The following is a 23,378-nucleotide window of genomic DNA, read 5'->3' on the forward strand; positions in this document are numbered from 1 at the left end:
TTCTGTTCTTATTCCAGCATTTCCTTCTTTTCACACTCTGCCAATGATTTATACTGGCTCTAAGAAAATTACATAAAATATCTGCAGGCAACCATGCAACAATTATTTTTCCAATCTTAACAGAAGACAATTTTAACGATCTCTGAAATGACTGCATTTTCTCTGGGATAAAAGTCAAGATCATTTTTCTGTGATGTCGGCTCCACAAATTGCATCCAAATAGACTTTAATATAAAACAGTGAAGGAGTAATTTTAACAGCGATAGGCTTTCTGGTTCATAATGGAGCCAGTCTTGAAGGTAACGATAGTCCCAGATTTAACATTGCAATTTATGACATCACAAATCCCAAGGCTGCCAAAATCGATTGGTGTTCAAGATCATAAATTGACCCATAATTGTGCAGAAATGTAACGAATCCTTAATTGGGTCCCAGCAGGTTTTTCACACAAACCTGTCTTTTATATGGAACTTTTGAATTAAATGCTGTAGTTCAGAGGTAGCATTTTCACCTAGATCAAAAAGATGTGGTCTCAAGTCTCATTTCTGTAAGTTGAGCACAAAATCTAGGCTGATGGTTTAATGCCAGCAAGAAGGGAGTTTTGAGCTGTCAGAAGTGACATTAACCGAGGACCTCATCTGCCCTTTGTGATATACATGAAAGATTTTGTTGTGCAACTTTTATAAACTACAGAGTTCTCCCAGTATCTTCATCAATTTATCCTATATTTATCATAATTACATTTTTTGTTTCTGGGGCCTTGCTTTAAAATGTTTTGGGAGGTCATGGTGCTGTGAAAAGCATTAAATAAATGCAAGTCTTTCTTTCTACTTTTTGCATGGGCAGAAAAGTGGCAGATGGAGTTTAATCCAGACAAATGTGAGATATGCATTTGGCAAGGTCAAGTAGAGGTGGAAATTATACAGTGAATGGTGTATTGGTATGAAGAGGGATCTGGGTGTGTAGGACCACAGATCACTGAAGGTGGCAAAGCAGGTAGATAAGGTAGTATAAAAGACCTATTGCATGCTTTGCCTTCATTGGAAGGGGCATTGAGTATAAGATAGGGAAGTTTGCTGTAGCTTTATTGAACTTTGGTTAAGTCACATTTGGAACATTGTGTACACTTCTGGTCGCCACACTACCAGAAGGATGTGGATGCTTTGGAGAGGGTACAGAAAAGGTTTACCAGGATGTTGCCTGGTATGGGGATTTTAGCTATGAAGAAAGTTTGGACAGACTGGGTTTGTTTTCACTGGAATGCAGGAGGTTGAGGGGTGACCTGATAGAAGTTTATAAGATTGTGAATGGCATGGATAGAATGAGAAGTTTTAGGCTTTTTCCAAGGTGGAGGGGTCAATTACTAGGGGACACAGGTTCAAGGTGTGAGGAGGGGAGTTTAAAAGAGACGTGTAAGCCATGTTTTTTTTCACACAAAGGGTGGTAAGTGCCTGGAACACGCTGCTGGGGGAGGTGGTGGAAGGTAATTGCAGCATTCAAGAAGCACATGGATGGATACATGAATAGTAAGAGAATAGAGGGATACGGATCCTGTAAGTGAAGACAGTTTTAGCATGGAAGGGCAAAATGTGTCAGCATAGGCTTGGAGGACCAAAGGATCTGTTCCTGTGCTGTTTTGTTCTTTGTGCTTTACGATCCTTTGGATCCCTGTGGTAGCATGTAAGCAATGCATAGTTCAATTTGTGCGCGGGGATAGTGGTAGAATGCAGAACGATATAGGTCAGTTGGAGCTTAGTGCTTAATTACTACCTTTTGTTTGAATTCCTCTCCAGCTCGCCACCTCTGTTCCCAGCAGGGACCACCGGCTCGCGTCACTCCTTTCCGCCGAGTACATTTTAAATTGTGGTTCAGTCACAGCTCCTTCCTGTAGGTCATGGATGTGGCACCCACTCGTGCCTGTGATTGAAGTCAGTCGAGATGGTTTGTTTCACCAATTTCCCTGCGGGATACTGGCAAGGAATTACTTTCTGGTCTAAACCTTGCCTTCGAGTGCTTGATATCACCCCGACCTAGATAATTGGATCAGGGTCATGCGGGCGTCAGAAAATAACAGTAAATCCCAATTCAGCAGTCATTTGTACCTATCAGTATAGTATTTATTAACTTTCAACCGTTTTTACTATAAAATAAATTACATTTATCGTGATGTTCTGATCAATTACAATTGCAAATTTATCGTGCATGTTAATAGACAGGTTTATCTCTCTCTCTGCTCTGCATTCATTTCTATTTCCCCTTTCCTCTTTCTTACTCCATGTTTTTTCTTTATCTCACTTGTTTCTTCCATTCTTCTTTCCTCTTTGTCCTGCTTGTGCTATTTTCATTCTGATTTTCGCTCTCTACTACTCTCCTCGCTTCTCTGATTTGGCGCTGATGCAGGGTTGTCTTTCTACAGAAAAACACAGTTCGTGCATATTGATTAAGATTGTTGCAGTATAAGATGGTAAGTTATATGGGGGATGGGGAATCATGCTGCTGGATGGTTGAGACACGTATTTCCGTGCTAGGCAATGGGAAGCAAAGATTCAAGGAATGCGGAGTCGAGAGAAGTGCGACATTGAGAAACCGTGAACAATGAAGGAAAGACATTGCAATGGCATTGCGTCTCTCAGTATGTCATTGAAATTCACATCAGAACTCGCATCAGCTACAGAGGCTGTAAAAATGCAAATCATTGGAATGGCAAGGCAGCAACGTCCCTGAGCAGACATGATAGAGACAATGCACACACATACAAACACATACACGCGAACAGAAACACCAAGGGGATGAACAGCTTTGGAACCAATCAAAGCAGAAACTGTTTCTGCAGCAACCAATAGAAGGGCTTTGCACACTGCCTGTGACCGCAGGATGCTGGGGTCCTATAAAAGACGCAGCTTCTGACTGACAGGCTGCAGAGCTAGTTGTACTTGAGGTTTTAAGATACTAAATTCAGGAATTTCCGTACCTGCAGAGCTGGAGCTCTTCCCTCTGATTTGACCGCAAAATGCCTGAGTGCTGGGATGGGGTAAGTGAAGGACAACCAACAGTGTGGCTCCTTGTATCCATCTCCCCTTCTTTCCCACTCTTTACAGTCGACCGCACACCATTCTTCGTTGCTCAGTGTAAAGAGTCCTGTCTGTTGGTATTTGGGGATGATCAGGGTGTGTAAGTATACAATGTTTATCATTGGCATCAGCCGCGGGATTTGAGTGCTTTGGTAGAAGGTGATGGTGTCCTTGGTTGGGGGTGGGCGGTGGTGGTAGGAGGAAGGACGAGGGAAGGGGTGATGTTACCTCAGTAGTGCATTGAAAGAACGTAGTTGCTGCTTTAAGACCCTTAACAGCAAAAAATTGGTAGAGACTGATAGACTGATGGTTTCTGGAAATAAAATATATGGTATGTGTTATTTGATCCCATTATTGGGGAGGGGGTGAATAGCTAAACCAATTTAATTTCTGGTGAGATTCTCTGGGGTGCAGGAAGGGTGCGACATCTCATACAGTCAGGGAAAGCAAGGACCTGTTTAGTGCAGCATTTGCACATCGTTACAGATCAGCAGCAACTGTGCGATCAGAACAAGGACATTGTGCAAATGATTTTGCCTTTTGTCTCGTGAACGCATGAGTGATTGTGTTGCGGTGAATGTCTGCTCCGGTGAGAGTGAGTGCTTTGTGAAGGTCAATGTAACGGAATGTGTGCACTTAAGATTCAGGTATTTGCATCTTTTTGCATTTAGAAGCAAGTGAATGGAATTACTATGTTTATATATCTCTGGATGCAATGTACAATCTTTTTTGCGTGTACAATGACTGCATGAGTATGCAGGTATGTTTGGCATGTACGTGAGTATACATGTGCATGTGTGGAAACGTCTGTGGTCATGAATATGGGCATATGTGTAGATTAGAATATACGCAAGTGTGGATGTGCATGTATTATGTAGGAGAGTACATTATTTTGGAGGCTTGTATGTAGCCATGAATGTGCATATGGTTGTAAATATTTGCATACTGTATACTTAAATTCACAGGGTGGGTGCAAATATTTCTAACCGTGTAAATATATATGTATTTGTACATTTGTGTTGTATGCATGAATGATATGGGAGTTTTGTGTTTGTGTATATGGATTTGCATTCGTGTGCATTGTTGTATGTGTCAGTAAATAGATATGTGTTAAAAATGTTTTGTGTGCACTTATGTGACAGTGTACATTATTTGTATTTGTAGGTCTCTGTGTATCCATGCATTAATGAGTAGATGCATGTCTGTTTTTTATGTCAGTGTACATAATTCTGTATGATGGTCCTGAAATACCTTGGGTTTATAGCTGTTGGTTCAGTGAGAGATGGCCCAAACTGTGCTTATTCATTTTCCTTATATCCCTTAATACTGTCTTGCAAAAAATTTGATATGTCTCAATTGTGAATATTACAATGTCAGCCTTAATAGCTTTTTTTGGGGGGAAGAGGATTCCAGATTTCCACTAACCTTTGTGTGAAGAAATGTTTCCTGACATCACTTCGAATGGTGTGGCTCTAATTTTAATGTTAAACCTGGACTCCCTTAGACTTAGAAGACTCCCTGGATCGGGAGATGCAGAGCTTCTTTTCAGATGCCATTAGACTATAAATTAAAAGGGTAGAAGTGGGCCATTCAGCCCGTCAAGTCTGCTCTGTCATTTGATGAGATCATGGCTGATCTGATAATCCTCAACTCCACTTTCCTGCCTTATCTCCATACCCTTGATTCCCTTACTTATTAAAAATCTGTCTGTCTTAGCCTTGAATATACTTAATGACCCAGCCTTAAGAGCCCTCTCCGGTAGAGAATTCCACAGATTCAGCATCTTCGGAGAAAAGAAATTCCATTCATTTGTCTTAAATGGGCGAACCGTTACTTTGAGCTTATGCCATCTGGTCCTGGACTCTCCCACAAGAGGAAACATTCTCTCCACATGAACCCTGTCAAGCCCCCTAAGATTCCTATATTTTTCAGTAAGGTCTCATTTCATTCTTCTAAATTCCAATGAGTACAAACAGAACCAACTCAACATCTCCTGATTTTAAAAAAAAAATCCTCCAACTGGAAATCAATTGCAGTGAACCTTCACTGAACTGCCTCCTCTGACAATATGTCTTGCCTTAGGTGAGTCCAAAATCATTCACAGATATCAGAACTATTTCAGATGTGGCCTGACTAGTGTTTTGTATAGATTTAGCAATACTTCCCTATTCCCTTTAAATAGAGGCAACAGTCAATTTGTTTTCCCTATTACCCACTGAACCTACATGCTAGCTTTTTTATCATTGATTCCCAAATTACCCTGCTTTGTGGCTTTCTGCACTGTTTTTCTTCCATTTAATAATATCCAACTCTTCTATTCTTCTTGCCAAAGCACATAAATGAGCTACCACTACACCATAATATTCCCCCTCAGCCCTGACTCGCCCATCAGAGGAAATAGTTATTCTCCCTTTCCAGATGCTTGATTTAAAACGATCAATTAAATCACTTGTCAACCTTTTTCACTTTTAATGAATGCAGTGCCTTACCCTCTAAGAGGGCATGTTTCAGGAATGGGACACAGACAAGAAAGAATGTCCCTTAAACTGGAATTCTTGTCCTGAACTGTCTTGGAACACGGTGTCAAGGTGGATGACATGGCATGAAGGGAGCATTGCAAAACGAGTTTGTCAACTTTCCCAGTCTGAAGGCTGAGCCAGAAATTCCAGAGTCTCAGGTGACTTTTGAGGTCCTGGATGCAAAGTGGAGGACATCTTTCAAAGTTACATGAGCTGGCCTCAGAAGGTCATGATCCATTCTCACTGGCTGTCTTACTTTGGATATGTACAAATTTGTATGGAACTGTACATGAGTGTGCATACATCTACATTTGTGGAAATGTAACTGTTTGCAAAAGTAGGTATGGTATGTTAGTGAATGTTTTTGTGTGTAAGTATGGATATATGTGTATTCAGGTAGATGTGCATTTGAGCATGGATATGTTTTGATCTGTGATGTATATATGTGTATATTTGCATTTATTAAGTTTAACATGTTTGTGTATATTGTGTATTGCTAACTGAATATTCAGTGAAGGCCATGGGTTCAAGCTGTATGCTGGAGATAATCAGTCACTCACAATCTAGGTGACTCTTCAGTGCAGTACTGAGAGAATGCTGGACTGCAGGAAGTGCCATCTTTCAGAAGAGACAATAAGCCAAAGCTGTTTCTACCCTCTCAGGATACAAGAAGGAGGAGCAGGAGTAGATCATTCTCATCAAACTTTCAATGCCTTTCAGTAAGATCATGGTTGGAATAATTATGGTTAATCAACTTAATCTCCTACTTGCCCCTCTTAACCCTTGACTTGTAGAGCAAAATTCTATTTAACTCTGCTTTGAATATATTTATTGACTCAATAGGAGAACCTTTTATGTGGCACCTTGTTGAATAACTTTTGAGAATCCAAATGCACCACATCTGTTGGTTCCCTTCATCCAATCTGCTTTTTATGTCTACAAACAGCTGTAACAAATCCGTTAAATATTATATCCCTTTCATAAAGCCATATCATCTCTGTATGATCTATTATATCCTTTTCCCAGCATCAGGACTTTAGTTTCCTGCTTTCTGTCTTCCTCATTTCTTTACATATGTGGTTTTCCAATCTCCTGGGAACTTTTTCAGCATGTAAACATTTTGGAAGACTACAATCATTTCATGTATTATCTCTTTGGCATTTCCCAGCACAGAAAACAGAGAAATCAACAGGTTAATCATAGAATGAGTGTTTATTTTCAGAATTTGGCTGATACAGCAGCTTTCTTTTTCAACCTGGTACTGGGGAAGGGCGTGCAGAAGTAAGAGGACCATATATCTGCTTGCATAAGAATAACTTGTGTTTCTAAACTCACTTTAATGCAGTAAAAATGTCTCCAGGAGAAACATCATCAGAATTAATTTGACATAGATGTAAAAAAGAATGTGCAAAAGCTTGGTCAAATATGTGGATTTTAATCATAATTTAAGGAGGTAGAAAAATGAAGAGTTTAGGGAGGAAATTACAGGGCATTGGAAGTTGAAGGTTCAGTTATCAATAGTGAATTAATTGAATCATCAGACAATCGAACCACCACCCCTTGACATTCAATGATGTTACCATCACTGAATTCCCCCACTATCAATATCCTTGACGAGACACTCAACTGGACTCACCGCATAAACAGTGTCTGTAAGTGCAGGTCAGAGGCTAGGAATATTGCAGCAGTAACTCAGCTTCCTTCACAGTAACTTCCTTCACAGATGCTGCCAGACCTGCTGAGCTTTTCCAGCAACTTTGTTTTTGTTCCTGATTTACAGCATCTGCAGTTCTTTCGGTTTTTGTTTTGTTAGCAGTAACTCAGCAACTGACTTTCTTGACATCACCAACAAGGCGCAAGTCAGGAGTGTGATGGAATACTCCCTACTTTGCCTGGATGGGTGCAGCTCCAACATCACTTAAGAAGCTTGATACCATCCAGGACAAAGCTGCCCACTTGATTGGTACCACTCCACATGCGTCCACTCCCACCACTGATGCTCAGTCGCAGCATGATCTACAACTGCACTGCAGAAACTCACCAAAGATCTTCAGACAGCATGTTCCCAACCCATGACCACTTCCAGTTAGAGGAATAAGGGCAGCAGATACATGGGAATCACCACCTGCAAGTTCCCCTCCAAGTGACTCACCGTCCTGACTCGGAAATATATCATTGTTTCTTCAATGTCACTGGATCAAAATCCTGGAATTCCCTCCTATTGGCATTGTGGGTCAACCCACAGCAAGTGGACTGCGGCAGTTCCAGAAGGCAGCTGACCACCACCTTCTCAAGGGTAACTAGGGATGGGCAATAAATGCTGGCCAGCCAGCAATGCCCACATCCCACAAATGAAAATAATCTTTCCCTAGTTATGACTATTAGACATCGTAGCGCAAGAGTATACATGAGTCCTCAACATTAACTGTGAACACATGAAGTTTCGTGCATCAGGTCATAGATGGGCAAGGAAACCTCCTGCTGATTATTACATACCTCCCTCCCTAGTTTTTAACCAGAAGTGCTGAGTGGACCATCAGACCTGACAGTCTGCTGAAAATCCTAGCATCACTAGTACAAGTCTTCAGCCAATTTGATTCACTCAATGTGATATCAAAAAATGGCTGAAAGCACTGGATACTGCAAAGGTAAGGGCTCTGACAGCATTCTGGCAATAATACTGAGACTTGTGCTTCAGAACTAACAGCAGTCTTCGGCTGTTTTTGTACAGTTACAACACTGGCATCTACCTGACAATGTGGAACATTGCTCACGGACATCCTGTACACAAAATGTAGCACTGCAGCGTCTTTCTCCTTGCATTTTTCATCAATAACCTGCTCACTGACACTCAGCTTCAGTTCAGCCGGGTCCATTCAGCTCCTGACCTCCCTGCAGTCTTGCTTAAAAGCAAGCACAACAGAGGGATGGTAAGGGTGACTGCCCTTGATATCAAGTCAGCGTTGATCAGAACTGAACTGGACTTGCCAAATACATAATGTGGCTGTAAGAGCAGGCTAGAAATTCTGCATTGTGTAACTTCTCTCCTGGCTGGTCAAAATCTGTCGAATAGGTACAAGTCACGTATACCGGAATATTCCCCACTTGCCTGAATGTGTAGTGCCAAAAAATAGTCAAGAAGCTCAACACCGTCCAAGACACGGCAGTCTGTTTGATTGGCACTCCATCCTAACATCTTTAGCATTCACTCCCTTCTCCTCTGATGTACAGTGGCAGCAGTAGACGTCATTTACGAGTCGCAGTTTTTAAAGCTTCCCAAGGCTCCTTCAGACAGCACCATTTAAGTTCATAATCACTACCACCTAGAAGGACAAGGCAACAAATACATGGAAACACCACCATCTGCAAGTTCCAGTCTAACCCACCCAACATCCTGCCTTGGAAATATTGCTTCACTGTAATTGGGTCAAAATCCTGGAACTCACTAACTGCAGTGTAGGCGTATCTATGCTATAAGAACTGCAGCGATGTGGGAGGGAAAAAAAACAGCTCACCACACTACCTTAAGAGCAATTAGCAGTATGAAATACATGTTGGCTTAGTGAGTGATTTCACATCCTATGTATGAATAAAAAGAAAGTTGTGCATTGGTATGTGAGTCTTTCAATCTAGGACTAGAAACCAGGGTAGGTTTGTGATCGTAGGGATAATGGGTCAGTTTATGAGGAGATGGTGACGTAATGGTAATGTTACTGGATTAGTTATCTGGAATGCCAGGCCAGTGTTCTGGTGGCGTGGATTTCAATTCAACCATGACAGATGTTGAAATTTAAATTTCAATAAAAAAATTTGGAATGAAAACATGAGCTTAATGTCAGTTATTGTTAAAAACTCATCTGGTTCACTTATGTCCTTTAGGGAAGGAAATCTGCCATCCTTACCTAGTCCAGGTGAGATTCCAGACTCTCAGCAATGTAGTTGACTCCAATACTGCTGGACAATTAGGGTGGGCAATAAATGCTGACATTACAAGTGATGCCTACACCTTGTGAACAAATTTAAAAAAAAATTTGGTTAAAGGTATTTTGGAAGAGGGAAATGGCTGGGATGGGAGACTAGTTAAATAGCTTTTGCAAAGGTTCAGCCTGGGCTCAATGGTCTGAATGGACGCCTGGTTGTAATTTAAAGGTTGAATGCTTTAATTTCTGTAATGCTTTCGTCAATTGCTTTAAATCAGTGGACTTGGATTATTCTTCTTTTGCTATGCAGAAGATGTCCTTCCTGTTCAATCTGTCAAAATTCATTTCAAATTTGTCTCAATTAAATCTTCCCTCAGCTTGTTTTATTCTAAAGGAAATAATCCACAGCATATTCATGTTTCCTAATGGCTAAAATCCTCCATCTCAGCACTAGCCTTGTAAATCTGCCCTACATCACTCTTAAGTTGTGTGAACAAAACTGTGTAAAATACTCTAGCTGTAATCTAACTAATGTTTTACAGATTTATAGCATAACCTTACTGTTCTAATATTTTGTGCCTTAGCTAATAATTATCCTATACATCATTTTAACCATCTTACTCCCCTGACATATGACCTTCAGGGATCTGTGAACCTTCACTCCAAGATTCCCTATAGCTTGACACTTCTGAGTATCCTAGCATTTATTGTGTATTCCCTTACCTTGTTTGTCCCAAAATGTATTACCTCACTTCTCTAGATTGAATTCAATCTGTCACTATTCTGCAAACCTAACCAGTTCATGATATCTTTCTGCCATGTACACCTTTCTTCTTCCCCATCGACCAGGTGACCAATTTCTGTATCATCTGTAAACTTTGAAATCGTGTCCCCTAATTTAAGTCTAATCATTGAGATATACCATAAAAGCCAAGGAACCTAGTAATAAGCCAGAAACTGAAACCTCAACAGAAACAGTCTTCGGCTCAAAAACACCAGTAGAACATTTTCTGAAGAAGAGTCCAGACCTGAAACGTCAGCTTTCCTGCTCCTCTGATGCTGCCTGGCCTGCTGTGTTCATCCAGCTCTACACCTTGTTATCTCAGACACTCCAGCATCGGCAGTTCCTACTATCTCTCACCAGTAGAACATTATCCTTTTTCCTCTTGCCACTAAATCACTTTTGGATCCAACTTGCCACTTGCCCTTGGATCCCATGTACATTCTATTTGCTGGCCAGTCTGCCAAAATACATCTGTGTTCCATCAAGAGCACTCGTCAGCTTGTGCTTACTACAATTTGAGTGCATTGATCATGAACTGTAACACTAAGTGTGTTTATTTATAATGATACTTATCTGCATGTTTTTTCTGGCTTATAACAACTTGCATGTATTTATCACAATGTAAGTGTTTTTGTTCGATAAATAAATGCATTTACAGTATCAGTGTACAGTTATAATATTGAATGTGGTTATCACAGGGTATTTATGTACTTACGTTAGTGTGTTTATAGATAGTGAGTTGTACTATTTTTGAATAATTTTATAATGAAGCCACTGAAGAGGAAAGACTTTGCAATCATTGCATTAAAAATTAAGGGGGCAAAGTCAGTGATTATACACTGCTGCATTGCAAGAGACAAATCTGTCATTATTGATTTTATTAGGGGTATTTATAGTGGCAAATATGTACAGTCAATACTGACAAGTTATTTGATAGGAAGTCTTGACATTATTGATCCATCAAGGGATGTAAATGCAGAAAGGTATCCGTATAATCATTGTCAAGACAGAGCCTATAAATAATCACTAAATACTTTCATGAGAGATTTGTTACAGATAATATTTGGGTCCACATAGTCATCAACTTTGAGTGGTAGATGAAAAGATATGTTTCCAGTCACTGATTGCCACTTTTATTGACCTTTACTAGGAACATGACATTGAAACCCCCTATGGGATGTTGCATGTGGTGATACGTGGTGCACCAAAAGGAAACCGCCCGGCAATCCTGACCTATCATGATGTTGGGATGAACCGTAAGTATATTTGAACAGGTCGCTATAAAGAAAACACATGATTCAAACATAATGCATTAAAAATTTATTTGGAATCAGGTTCTCCATGTGATTTCTATACCCTAAGATTAAAAGGTAAGTACTTTCCCTACTGAATTACACACATTGCAGACAATTGAAATTTAAAAGGGTTTAATTTATGGACTTAGTTGTAATGGATTTGATGGGAAGGGGATTTGGCTGTTGCAATTCTATATAATTAAGTGAATGAGAAGTTGTCTGGTCTAGTGGAATTGTACTAATAGATTTGAATTGGAAACAATTTGGATTATTGGAATTCTCTATAATGGGATTGAATAGGAAGGGTTTTCATGTATTGGAATTCTGTACAATGGACTAAATGGGAGCAGGAATTGGGCTGTTGGAATTCTATAAATTGTAATTAAATGGGAAGGGATATTGGAATTCTTAGCATGAATGGGAAAAACTTTGCTCTTTTGTAATTCTAAACAATAGGAATCAATGGCATGAGGTTTGCCTGATAACTGTTTTTTATACTTACATAAAATATTTTTTGTTTGGAGAGAGTTTTCCACTACAGTAGTAAGGAGAAGCACAGTTTAATGATACAACAAAACGTCCAGACAGAAAGATGAAAATGTTCAATTTCTGGTACATGCTGAGTTATCTGATGTCAACTGGGCTAGCTGTATTATGCTATGATTAGCCTGTAGCATCCTGGATAAAAAAGGGGGACACCACCTTGGATCAGTGTTTAATATAATTTTCTTAGCAGCTTTGAGAACCATATCAAATACAATTTAAATGTGGCCCCTGCCTTTGTTCACACAGTCTAGTACCCTACCAATATTCAGTGGCTTGGTTCGCAGGAATGTATGAATTGCTACATAACAAAAGACCAAGCTCTATCAAATTTGATTCACACCACCATAATAAAATTGTTCACTAAATACAGCAATTTCTACCAATTAGTCTCTCAGAATCCAGGAATGAGGGGAGAAACCCCACCCCCACATATTTGAGTTTTATGAATCCATAGGTTCAGTGTTATCTGTTCCTTTCAAGTGACTTACCACATGTTTCATATTATTAATGCATTGTAATCCAAAATGTTATTTTCACAAAGAAATCCACTTAATATGTGTTGAATGCCTGAATGATCTTCTGGAGTAGTCTGTTCCGTAGGTTCGTTAAGATGCTATTTTTGCAGATTAACTGTACTCCTACAACCCACTTCATTACAACCCCCTCAAATAGAGCGCTGTTTTATTGATTCTTCTGCTTTCAAGTTTAAGTAGTTTATCATGGTTTGCTTTATCTAGTCACGGGTCATACAGCTGTACCGCATGGAAACAGACCCTTCAGCACAACTTGTCCATGCCGATCAGATATCCTAACTAAATGTAGTCCCATTTGCCAGCATTTGGCCCATATCCCTCTAAACCCCTCCTATTCATACACCCATCCAGAAACCTCTTAACTGTTGTAATTGCATCAGCCTCCTCCACTTCCTCTGACAGTTCATTCCATACACGCACCACCCACTGTGTGTGAAAGTAGCCCTTTAGTACCTCTTTAAATCTTTTCCCTTTCACCTTCAATCTATTCCCTCTAGTTTTGGATTCTTCCACCCTGAGGAAATGTCCTTGTCTGTTCACCCTATTCGTGCCACTCATGAGTTTATAAACCGCTATAAGATCACCCCTCAGCCTCCAATGCTTCAGGGAAAATAGCCTATTCAGTCTCTCCCTGTAGCTCAAATCCTCCAACCCTGGCAACTTTCTTGTAAATCTTTTCTGAACACCTTCAAGTTTCACAACATCCTTCCTATAGCAGGGAGACCAGAATTGCACAGCATTCCAAAAGTGGCCTAACCAGTATTCTGTACAGCCGCAATATGGCATCCCAACTCCTATACTCAATGCACTGACCAATAAAGGCAAGCGTACCAAATGCACCTTTCACTATCCTGTCAACTTGCGAATCTCCTTTCAAGGAACTATTAACCTGCACTCCAAAGTCTCTCTGTTCAGCAACACTCCCCAGGATCATACCATTAAGTGTATAAATCCTGCCCTGTTTTGCCTTACCAAAATACAGCACCTCACACTTATGTATGTTAAACGCCACCTGCCACTCCTTGGCCCATCTGATCAAGGTCCCATTGTACTCTGAGGTTACCCTCTTCGCTGTCCACTGCACTGCCAATTTTGGTGGCATCTACAGACTTGCTAACCATACCTCCTATGTTCACATCCAAATCATTTATGTAAATGACAAAAAGCAGTGGACCCAGCACTGATCCTTATGACACACCACTGGTCACAGATCTCCTGTCTGAAAAGCAATCCTCCACCACCACCCACTGTCTTCAGCCTTCGAGCCGGTTCTCTATTCCATGTGATCTAACCTCGCCAACCAGTCTACCATGAGCAGCTTTGTCGAACGCCTTACTGTAAGTCCACATAGATCATGTCCACCGCTTGGCCCTCATTAGTCCTCTTTGTGCTTTTTGAAGAAGTAACAATCAGGTTAGTGAGACATGATTTCCCAAGCACAAAGACATGTTAACTATCCCTAATCAGTGCTTGCCTTTCCAAATACATGTGAAAGCTGTCCCTCACCCTTAAACTTAAAAATAGAAATCTTACTACCTTGCAACCTTCACTTTTCCAGTGAGAAACTGTCTAATTGACATTTTTGTTTCTCATAACCCAATCCCTCTTCCTATTCCATGGAGAATGCGAGCTTTGAACAAAGTATTGGCAAGAAGCTTCAAAGAGGCATGTTTCAAAAACAGCTGTCCATCCCTTCTCATGTGGACTGCAGCTTCCTGTATCACTTTATTCATGGCTTCACTTTGCGTGTACACCTCTATTAAATATCAACCCTTATCTGCTTCCACCACCACCCCAGGCAATATGATTAGGTCATTTAAGGCACTTTAGGTAAGCGTATGAATATTCAAGGAAATGGGGGATATGGACCAAGAGCAGGCAGAAGGGATTAGTTTCATTTGGTGTCATGTTTGGCGCAGCATTATGGACCGTTATATGAACGGAATTGAACCATGAGTGCCAATTTTTTGATTGTTATTGAACAGTAAGCCTCATGACGAACTTGAGTCTTGTTCTGACCGTTTTATAAAATTGATCCAAAATTAAATTTATGTTGACTGGACTGGACACATTTTATTAAATGGAAATCCTGGGTTGTATTTTCACCTCCCAATTGAGGTGCGAGTAAGGTCACAAAATACTGATGTTAGCTTTCTTTTGCTGGAGAAACAATCTTCCTGTGCCTTCCTGGTCCGAAAAAGGTGTTTTGGTTTAGTGGGTCAGTAAAGCTTGAGTACAAAATACACATGCACCTCTTCAGAGGTTGGTTTCCCAAATATCAGGACACACAGGAAAAATGATTGCTTTTTGCACATTATTTTTGAGTGTTGCTGTGGATTTTGTAAGCTGTTTTAAAAATAGAATTCACGTCCTGAGAATTCGTGACCACTGGGATGGCTTTTTGAGGAGCCAGGGATACACTGAAAGGTGTGTGTAAACTCTTATTTCCATTTTCAAATGTCATTATTAGATGCTGTAATGTGGATATGTTTTTAATGCAGTGATTCATTATAGGGATCTGTTTAAAGAAAAGTTAATCATTGAATTAACATGCATTGTCTAAGTGTTGCCATGTTTTGCAGTATCTTTCCAGTTGTCAAAAGCACAGCAATGCATTAAAAATGGTGAAAAAAGCCCCAATTCTCTCTGCTGTCATGTTTTCTGCTTTTATTTAAATTGACAACATGTGCTAGTTATTTTGAAAGTTGAAAAAAATCTCTGCCTGCACACCTATCCTCCCAATTTGATTGACAGGTTTTCGGGTTTGAAATGGGATACCATTCTACTCCGTCAGTATCAGGAACGGCAGCCGGAGATTTTTTTGCTTTGACAGCTGTAGCAATTATGAATAGCATAATAAGATCCTTGCAGTGTGGAAGCCGGCCATTCAGCCCATTGAGTCCATGCTGCCTCTCCAAACAGCATCCCACCCAAACCCGCCCCCTACTCTCTCCATGTAAACCTGCATTTCCCATGGCTACTCCATGGGAGTCCACATATCCCTGGATACTATGAGCAATTTACATGGCTAAACCACCTAACCTGCCCATCTTTTGGACCATGGGAGGAAACTGGAGCGCCCGGAGGAATCCCGTGCAGACACGGGAGAATGTGCAAACTCCACAGTGACAATCACCCAAGGGTGGAAGCGAACCCAGGTCCCTGGCGCTGTGAGGCAGCAGTGCTAACCACTGAGTCACTGCACTGCTAACATACTTGTCTGTATTTTAGAAGCTTATAATAGCTTTAGCTGAGAAGTGTTCTATAATCCTTTGATTTTGTTTTGTTTCTTACAAACCTAGCAGGCACTTGAAGAATTAAAAATTATTTTGCACTGGAGTAGTTTCTTTTCTGGAATCAGTGAGAATGTGTTGGAATAGAGTTTTGATAGATTATTAGAGATAAACTTTTTCCAGCAATTTAAAAATAATTCCCATTGATGTTCTATAGCTCTGGTGGGTGCTAAATAGTGCATACTAAAAGTGGAAATGGAGGCTGCATAGGGAAATGGAGGTGAAATGAGTGGTAATGGGGATCTGAGGCACAGTGAACTAGTATGATCAATCTAAAGGCACATGGGAGCGCTGACATGGATTGGTGAAGCTGTGAAGTTTAGGGAACCTTGAAATTATATTGGGAATTTGAGCTGCTGTAGTGGAGAACCAAGGCGAGCTTTCTAACCTTTCTGTATTTGCATGCAGGCTCATTCATTTAATTACAGCTTGCAAAATACTCTTGTGTATCCTAATTTTGTATGAAAAGACAAAAAGCCCAAACTTGATGTGAACTTGGAGAGGTCATTTTTTGTGAAACTACACACAAATCTGGTCTGCTGTTTCTGAAAAGAGCTCCTTTTTCCTTTTTCCTTTTTCCTTAAATGCATATGTAGGAGTAAAGGCACAGTTCTGTCTGTTACCATTATGTAGAAAAACTCTGTGCCTTTATGAGATTAACAGTTTTCTGACTTGGAGGTAGAGTGAGGGGCTTGAACTTGCTCAACGGATGTCCGATTTGAGATAGATTTGATATTTAGCCTGTTTCAAGGACCTTCCACTTCCCATTTATTTATATATGAAACTATTTGGAATTTCCTCTAAGATAATCTCTTAAATGTAGTGTTCTATTTTTGTGGCTGCTTAAACACGATAGATTTCCACAACTGTTCATTGTACTTTCATGCCGCTGCATGGAACTGCATGAGCACAAAAACATAACGTGATGAAAGGATGCTGTTTAGCAACTGTGAAAAAGATTCTTAAGAATTCTAAAGCATTTGTTATTTGTGTGTCAGAAAAGAGGTTGAAGTAATAATGAAATTAAATATCATATTACTCTCTTTCTGCTCACTTTACTTCTTCTGTACATATTTGTCACATTAAAAATATTGTTGTTTAACTCAAGTCAAGGTGTATTCCTAAAAGATTTTAACTTATTTGAGACATGAAGAATAATCAGTGGGTGTCTAGAATATTTTTTCTGGATTGTACGCGGGTTGATAGTGAGCCTTTACACATTATTCCATTTGTTTCTAAAATAAAATAAGCTTAGGTTCACAGAAGACACAAATCTACTAAGTAGCTGTCTTTGTGGTGAGCATTAACTGAAAATGCAAGAGAAAGCATGAACTGTAATGACCCTTGGCATCATGACTCCTGTTTAAGGGATAGCCTTACTTTTTGGATATCTTGTTATGGAAGCCTTGTGATATGGATTCCTTCTACAAAGGAGGTCTTGACACCATGACCACCTCTTGTGTAGTTATTCTTACAAAATAATCTTGGAAAACCTAGGTTTCAAACTCTGGTTCCATGTATTGCTAGAGGTTTTATCTCATTACCTTCCTTCCATTCCCAATCAGCTCATCCCCTTGCTCCTGGCATTGGTCATTCATCATATCAGTTCTTGAGAAGCAAAACTCCTCCCAGTCATTTAGAAAGCAAACTCTTTTCATTTACTTGTTTAGATAATTATTGACTGTAATTTTTTCCCAATTGCTGATGGTTTTTTAAAAGAAAATCCTTTATAAGCACAAATGTTTGAAGAAAATCTTTAAAAAAATCCCTATGATTGTTCTCTGTTTATTATCAGCAGTTTCCAGGAGATTAATCTTTAATTCCTGGAAACTCCAGGACAATTCTGGTGGTTTGGCAACTCTGAAGAACCATAGGAGCAGCAGTTGTGACCTGGAGCTTCTTCACAGGAAGTAAATTTTCCAGTATCTGAGAAGCCTGGGGTTAAATTAGTCCTAGTTATTGGGATATGAAATATTGACTCAGTCATAAAACTAATTGCCATCACTGAAAGAAGAGCAGTGCGGAGGATGGTTAAATGCCCAGCTTTATTGTACCCTTGCTTATATAAATTCAGGCATAGTTAAGTCCTTTAGAAGCAGCTCTTAGTTGTGTCAATTATAATTGTAAAACCAGTGTTTCCTGTGCTGGACAAGTCTGCTTGGGGTTATGTGGACAGACTGAGATTCATGTACAATTCCAGTCTAACTATTTATTATTTAGTAAATAATTACCAGTTGCTTCCTCCCGGACACCTGCTCAGAGACGCATAAGGTCAAGATATACCTCAATATGATGTACCTGCTCAGTATCCCCCAGTTTGGATTCTGCCAGGGCCATTCAGCTCACTATAGCCTTGGTTCAAACAAAGACAAAAGAGCTGAACTCCGAAGGTGAGATGAGAGCGACAGTTCTTGATATCAAGGACACAATTCAGCAAGTGTGGCATCAAGGAGTTGTAGCAAAGTATAAATCAGTGGATATTAGGGGCAAAGTCTCTGCTGGTTGGAGTCAAAACTGGCCTGTAGAAAGGAGGTTATGGTTGTTAGATGTCAGTCATCTCCACTTCAGGACAACTCTGCAGGAGCTCCTCAGGGTAGTGTCCTTGGCCCAACCACCTTCAGCTGCTTCATCAATGACCTTTCCTCCATAACAAGGTTAGAAGTGGGGATGTTCACCAATGATTGCAGAATATTCACCATAGTTCATGACTCCTCAGATACTGAAGCAGTCCATGCCCAAATGCAACAAGACCTGGACAATATCCAGACTTGGGCTGACAGTGACAAATACCAGCCAATGACCATCTCCAATAAGAAACAATCTGACCAGTGCCCCTTGACATTCAATGGCGTTACAATCACTGAAACCCTCACTATCAACATTCTTGGAGTTATCATTGACCACTCAACTGGACTCGCCACATAAACATAGTGGCTACAAGAGCAGGTCAGAGACTAGGAATACTGCAGCAAGTAGCTCATCCCCTCACTCCTCAAAGCTTGTCCATCTACAAGGCACAAGTCAGGAGTGTGATGGAATACTCCCTACTTGCCTGGATGGGTGCAGCTCCAACAATACTGAAGAAGCTTGACATCATCCAGGGTAAAGCAGCCACTTGATTAGCACCACATCCACAAATATCCACTCCCTCCACCACTAACACTCGGCTGCAGCAGTGTGTACTGTCTACAAGATGCACTGCAGAAATACACCAAAGATCCTTAGACAGCACCTTCCAAATCCATAACCACTTCCATCTGGAAGGAAAAGGGCAGCAGATTCATGCAAGTTCCCCTCCAAGCCACTCACTATTCTGACTTGGAAATATATCGCCATTCCTTTGCTGGGTCAAAATCCTGGAATTACCTCCCCAATGCTATTGTGTGTTAGCGCGCAACATATGGGCTGCAGTGATTCAAGAAGGCAGCTCATAGGAAGTGTACAAATTAGGAGTGGGAGTTGGCAGTTCTGCCCAGCAAGCCCGCTACGTCATTTAATGTGATCATGGCTAATCTTACCCTAGTCTCAACTCCATTTTCCTGCCTGCTCCCCAGAGCCCTTTATCTTATGCTTCATCAAAGCTCATCACCACTTTCTCAAGGGCAACTTGGGACGGACAGTAAAAATGCTAGCCAACCAGTGATGCCTACATCCCACATACGAGAAAATTTAAGAAAAAACAAATGTTAGGTTGAAATACTCGAGCTTCATCATAAAAGTGGGCATAAGTGTTTATAATGGGAAAATGCTGAGATGGTATGTATGCAGATGTGAGAATTAAGTATACTATAGATAGGGGAGGAAATCTTCAATGACAATGTCGATACAAATGAAAGTTTTTGTGTCTTTTTGGGCATTCAAGATGTCAGAACTGTCTATATCACCACAGAGAATGTCGCTTCAAAGACACCCAAAGCAAACAAACCCCTCAAATCTTTTGTTACCAAAGTCACTGTTTGTGTGAATCTGCAAAAACTATAAACCATCCTGTTAAATTGCTCAGCTGAGGCCCAGATTTTTAAGGATTTGTGCCCGGATTAGAAGCCTTTCCGCTGGCAACCTCGGATCTAGATGTGGAAGTCCAGAACCCATTTGCAGTGCAGAATGATGACTAAGATTTTCCCTGAGAGTCCACAGGACAAATGCATAATTTGCAATTAACTAGCACCTTTTAATATGATAACATGTTCCAAGAGACTTCATGGAGGCGCACTGCAAGACGTGACACTGAGCCACATTGAGAGATATTAGACTGGAAGCTTGGTCAAAGTTTTTAAAGCAGGTCCTAAAGTGAGGTAGGGAAGCAGAGTGATTCAGGGAGGGAAGCCCAGAGTTCAGGACTCAGGCAGCTGAAAACATGGTTACCAGTAGTGGGAGTGACTAAGTCTCTTCAATCAGACCTTCACGATTCAACCGTAGCACTTGGGAGATGACTTTGGGGGCTTTTCAATAAGGGCTGACCTACAATTGGCGTCTGCCTTTCTTCCTGTTCATCTCTTCCTGTACGTGTGATTTATAAAGTAGGAAATCCAGCTTTACAAGCCAGAAGGTGATGCCTGAACTTGCTTTGGTGCAGAAAGCTTATTAAGATGCATAACACAGAGATCTGTTGCTCTTTGAGACTGATTGTTCTTGTGAAGACTGTAACTCATTGAAGAATTATGGAAATGATAGACTAGGGCCATGAAGCCGTTGGGAGTTTTCCTTAATTGCTTTTTCTACAGATAATAATAGGTTCTGCATATTTTTAAAAATGTGGCTGATATATTTATGGTGCCAGTGGAGGTCACCTTGATCTTTGTAGATAGAGTTGGAAGATCAGAAGTTCTTTGCTTTGTCAGAGCCAAGTCTTGAGTATGAAGCATAAGTGTACATATAATTCACTTCAGTTACTAAGATACAGACATCCGTGGAATGCTGGAGAGAGTAACGGGGGTATAGTTAAAACGTAAACAATCAAATTCATATGTTTCTACTACAGGGAAACTTGCTGTCCATGTTTATTTATTCCAGGGACTCTGACATTGGCCAGCATTTATTGCTTATTCCTAATTGCCCTTGAGAAGGTGGTTGTGAGCTGCCTTCATGAAACACTGCAAACCATGTGCTCAAGATAAATGCACAGTGCTTTTAGGGAGTGAGTTCCAAGTGACTAAGTGACAATGGTCCATTTCCAAGTCATGATAGTGTATGACTTAACAGGAACCTTGCACTTGGCAATGTTCCCACGTACACTTGCTGTCCTCTTTCTAGGTGACTGCTTGTTTGGAAGGTCTTATTTAAGAAGGAGGTGATGTACTGGCACAGACCCCGAAGTACAGGCTGTATATTGGCACAGATGACCTTCAAACCTAGTATAGGCACAGATTGTATCTGGCGCATGCAACCTTGATGTCTAGAACAAGTGATCTTGGTGTCAGGAGGCAAACAATCTCTGTCTGCTTTGGGCTACTCCCTCCACCACTAATTTTTGCGACCACGAGAGATTTCAAATGCTTTACAGCCAGTGAAGTACTCTGAAGTATAGTCGCGTTTGTAATGTACGCATGCCCACAACAATGTTAGGAAGGGAGAAAAATACTGCAGATGCTGGAATCCAGGGTAGACAAACAGGACCCTGGATGAACACAGCAAACCAAGCAGCACCTGGGAGGAAACGAGCAGTCAATGTTTTGGGAATTACCCTTTCCTGAAGAAAGACTGCTCCTTTCCTCCAGATGCTGCCTGGCTCGCAGTGTTCTTCCAGGCTTGTGTTTGTCTACTGTTAGGCAATGATTTCTATGATTTTGCCTCTGACACTGTACGGTGATGGAGCAGTGATATCGTTCAAAGTCATGTTTGTGCGTGGCCTGGAAGGGAACTTGCATGTGGTTATGTTTTCATGCATCTGCTACCCTAGCCTTTCTAAAGGATAGTGATCATGGGTTTGGAAGGTGTTGTTGGAGGAGCCTGGGCAAGTTGTTGCAGTGCATCTCAAAGACGATTATCATTGCTGCTACTGAGCATTGGTGGTGAATGGTGTATATATTTAAAATGGTGGATGGAGTACCAATCAAGTTGGCTGATTTTCCATGGATGATATCAAGCTTCTCAAGGTGTTATTGGAGTTATACTCATCCAGACAAGTGGCAAGTGTTGCATCAAGCTGTTGACTTGAGCCTTATAGAAGGTGGACAAGTACAGGGGAGACAGGACCAAGTTATCTGCTGCAGAATTTCTGGAGCATACCTTGCAATGTAGAGTTCCTTTTGGTGACATCAGTTTGGAAGACATACTTCCGAATAATACTGAGAAAAATTACAATGTTTTAACTTGTATTTCAGAGTTAACTTAGCTCAGTTAGCTATGCATCACGTGCCAGTTGCCCAATGACACCAGCAGCATGGGTTCAGATTCTATGGCGATAGCAAGAACTGAAGATGCTGGAGTCAGTCAATACAGTGTGGAGCTGGAGGAACACACCAGGTCAAGCAGCATCAGAGGAGTAGGAGAGTCTGTTTCAGGCCTAGACCTTTCATCAGATCTCGTACCTGCTGAGATCACCTTGAAGGCCCTGCCTTCTCACCGTCGCACCCCTTTTGCCAGAAGTATGATGATCCTTGGGTTTATCTCCCCACCAGCCATCTCTCTGTAATGACAGACAGCTTGTGGTCCTCTGTGGACAATGACCCGTTTCACTTGCTGATAGAGGTAGACGCTGTGATTATGCTTCCAGTCAAATATTTACCTTGAAAAGTGAGGTATTCTAATTCATTTTAAGTAATTTTGTACTTAACAATTAATTGATTCTTTTACATCCTGGATTCCTGTGTTAGGAGTTGTGTTTCTTGAATGCAGATCTTATTGATGGCATGCTGCTGGTTAAGGGTGGTAACTACGTGTTTCTTGCCTGCAGAAGAAAATCTTCAACACTGAGTAATAGAGTATGAACTGCTGACCCAGCAGTGTAGGAGCCACAAGATTTCATATTGCTGGTGGATTTTGATGCTGTGATACCATGATTCTTCAAATGCAGACTTGTTGAATTTGCTAGGAGATTCATTGGCTTTCCTGGTGGAGTCTAGACACAGTGGTGACCTGTCAAAAGCGCTGATTATTTGCCACCCCATTGCGGTGGCAACCTGTCCACATCAAACTTATTGATATTTCAATCAACTCAGCAGTGTGCATAATTATAAGTACTCTTCAACCAAGTCACCTCTTCTGGTTCCCAGTGATGAAAAACATTGATCTGTCTATCTTTCTCTTTTTTTTTCATTTGTTGGAATCTTATGTCAAATGTTAGAATGGAGTTCCTGCGGTGTCATGTAAAGGAGAAAAAGAAGGTGGACCAATAGAAGAGATAACAAGGTGTAGAGCTGGATGAACACAGCAGGCCAAGCAGCATCAGAGGTGCAGGAAAGCTGACGTTTCGGGC

At 40.8% G+C, this 23,378-nt stretch overlaps 1 protein-coding gene across 6 annotated transcripts in view; it reads left to right on the forward strand.

The window, feature by feature from the left end:
* Positions 1–23,378, forward strand: part of ndrg4 (NDRG family member 4) — a 156,300-nt gene that overhangs the window by 85,085 nt on the left and 47,837 nt on the right. For 5 of the 6 annotated variants that reach the window (XM_048605742.1, XM_048605744.1, XM_048605743.1 and 2 more), the window contains one exon: positions 11,445–11,550. In XM_048605742.1, coding sequence (XP_048461699.1) covers positions 11,445–11,550 — 106 coding nt within the window. Of the gene's footprint in view, positions 1–2,921; positions 3,032–11,444; positions 11,551–23,378 lie in introns of those variants that run through there. The other variant, XM_020531220.2, reaches the window with a different exon arrangement.

Source organism: Rhincodon typus, chromosome 15, assembly GCF_021869965.1.
Source record: "Rhincodon typus isolate 14 chromosome 15, sRhiTyp1.1, whole genome shotgun sequence".
Taxonomy (NCBI): Eukaryota; Metazoa; Chordata; class Chondrichthyes; order Orectolobiformes; family Rhincodontidae; genus Rhincodon; species Rhincodon typus.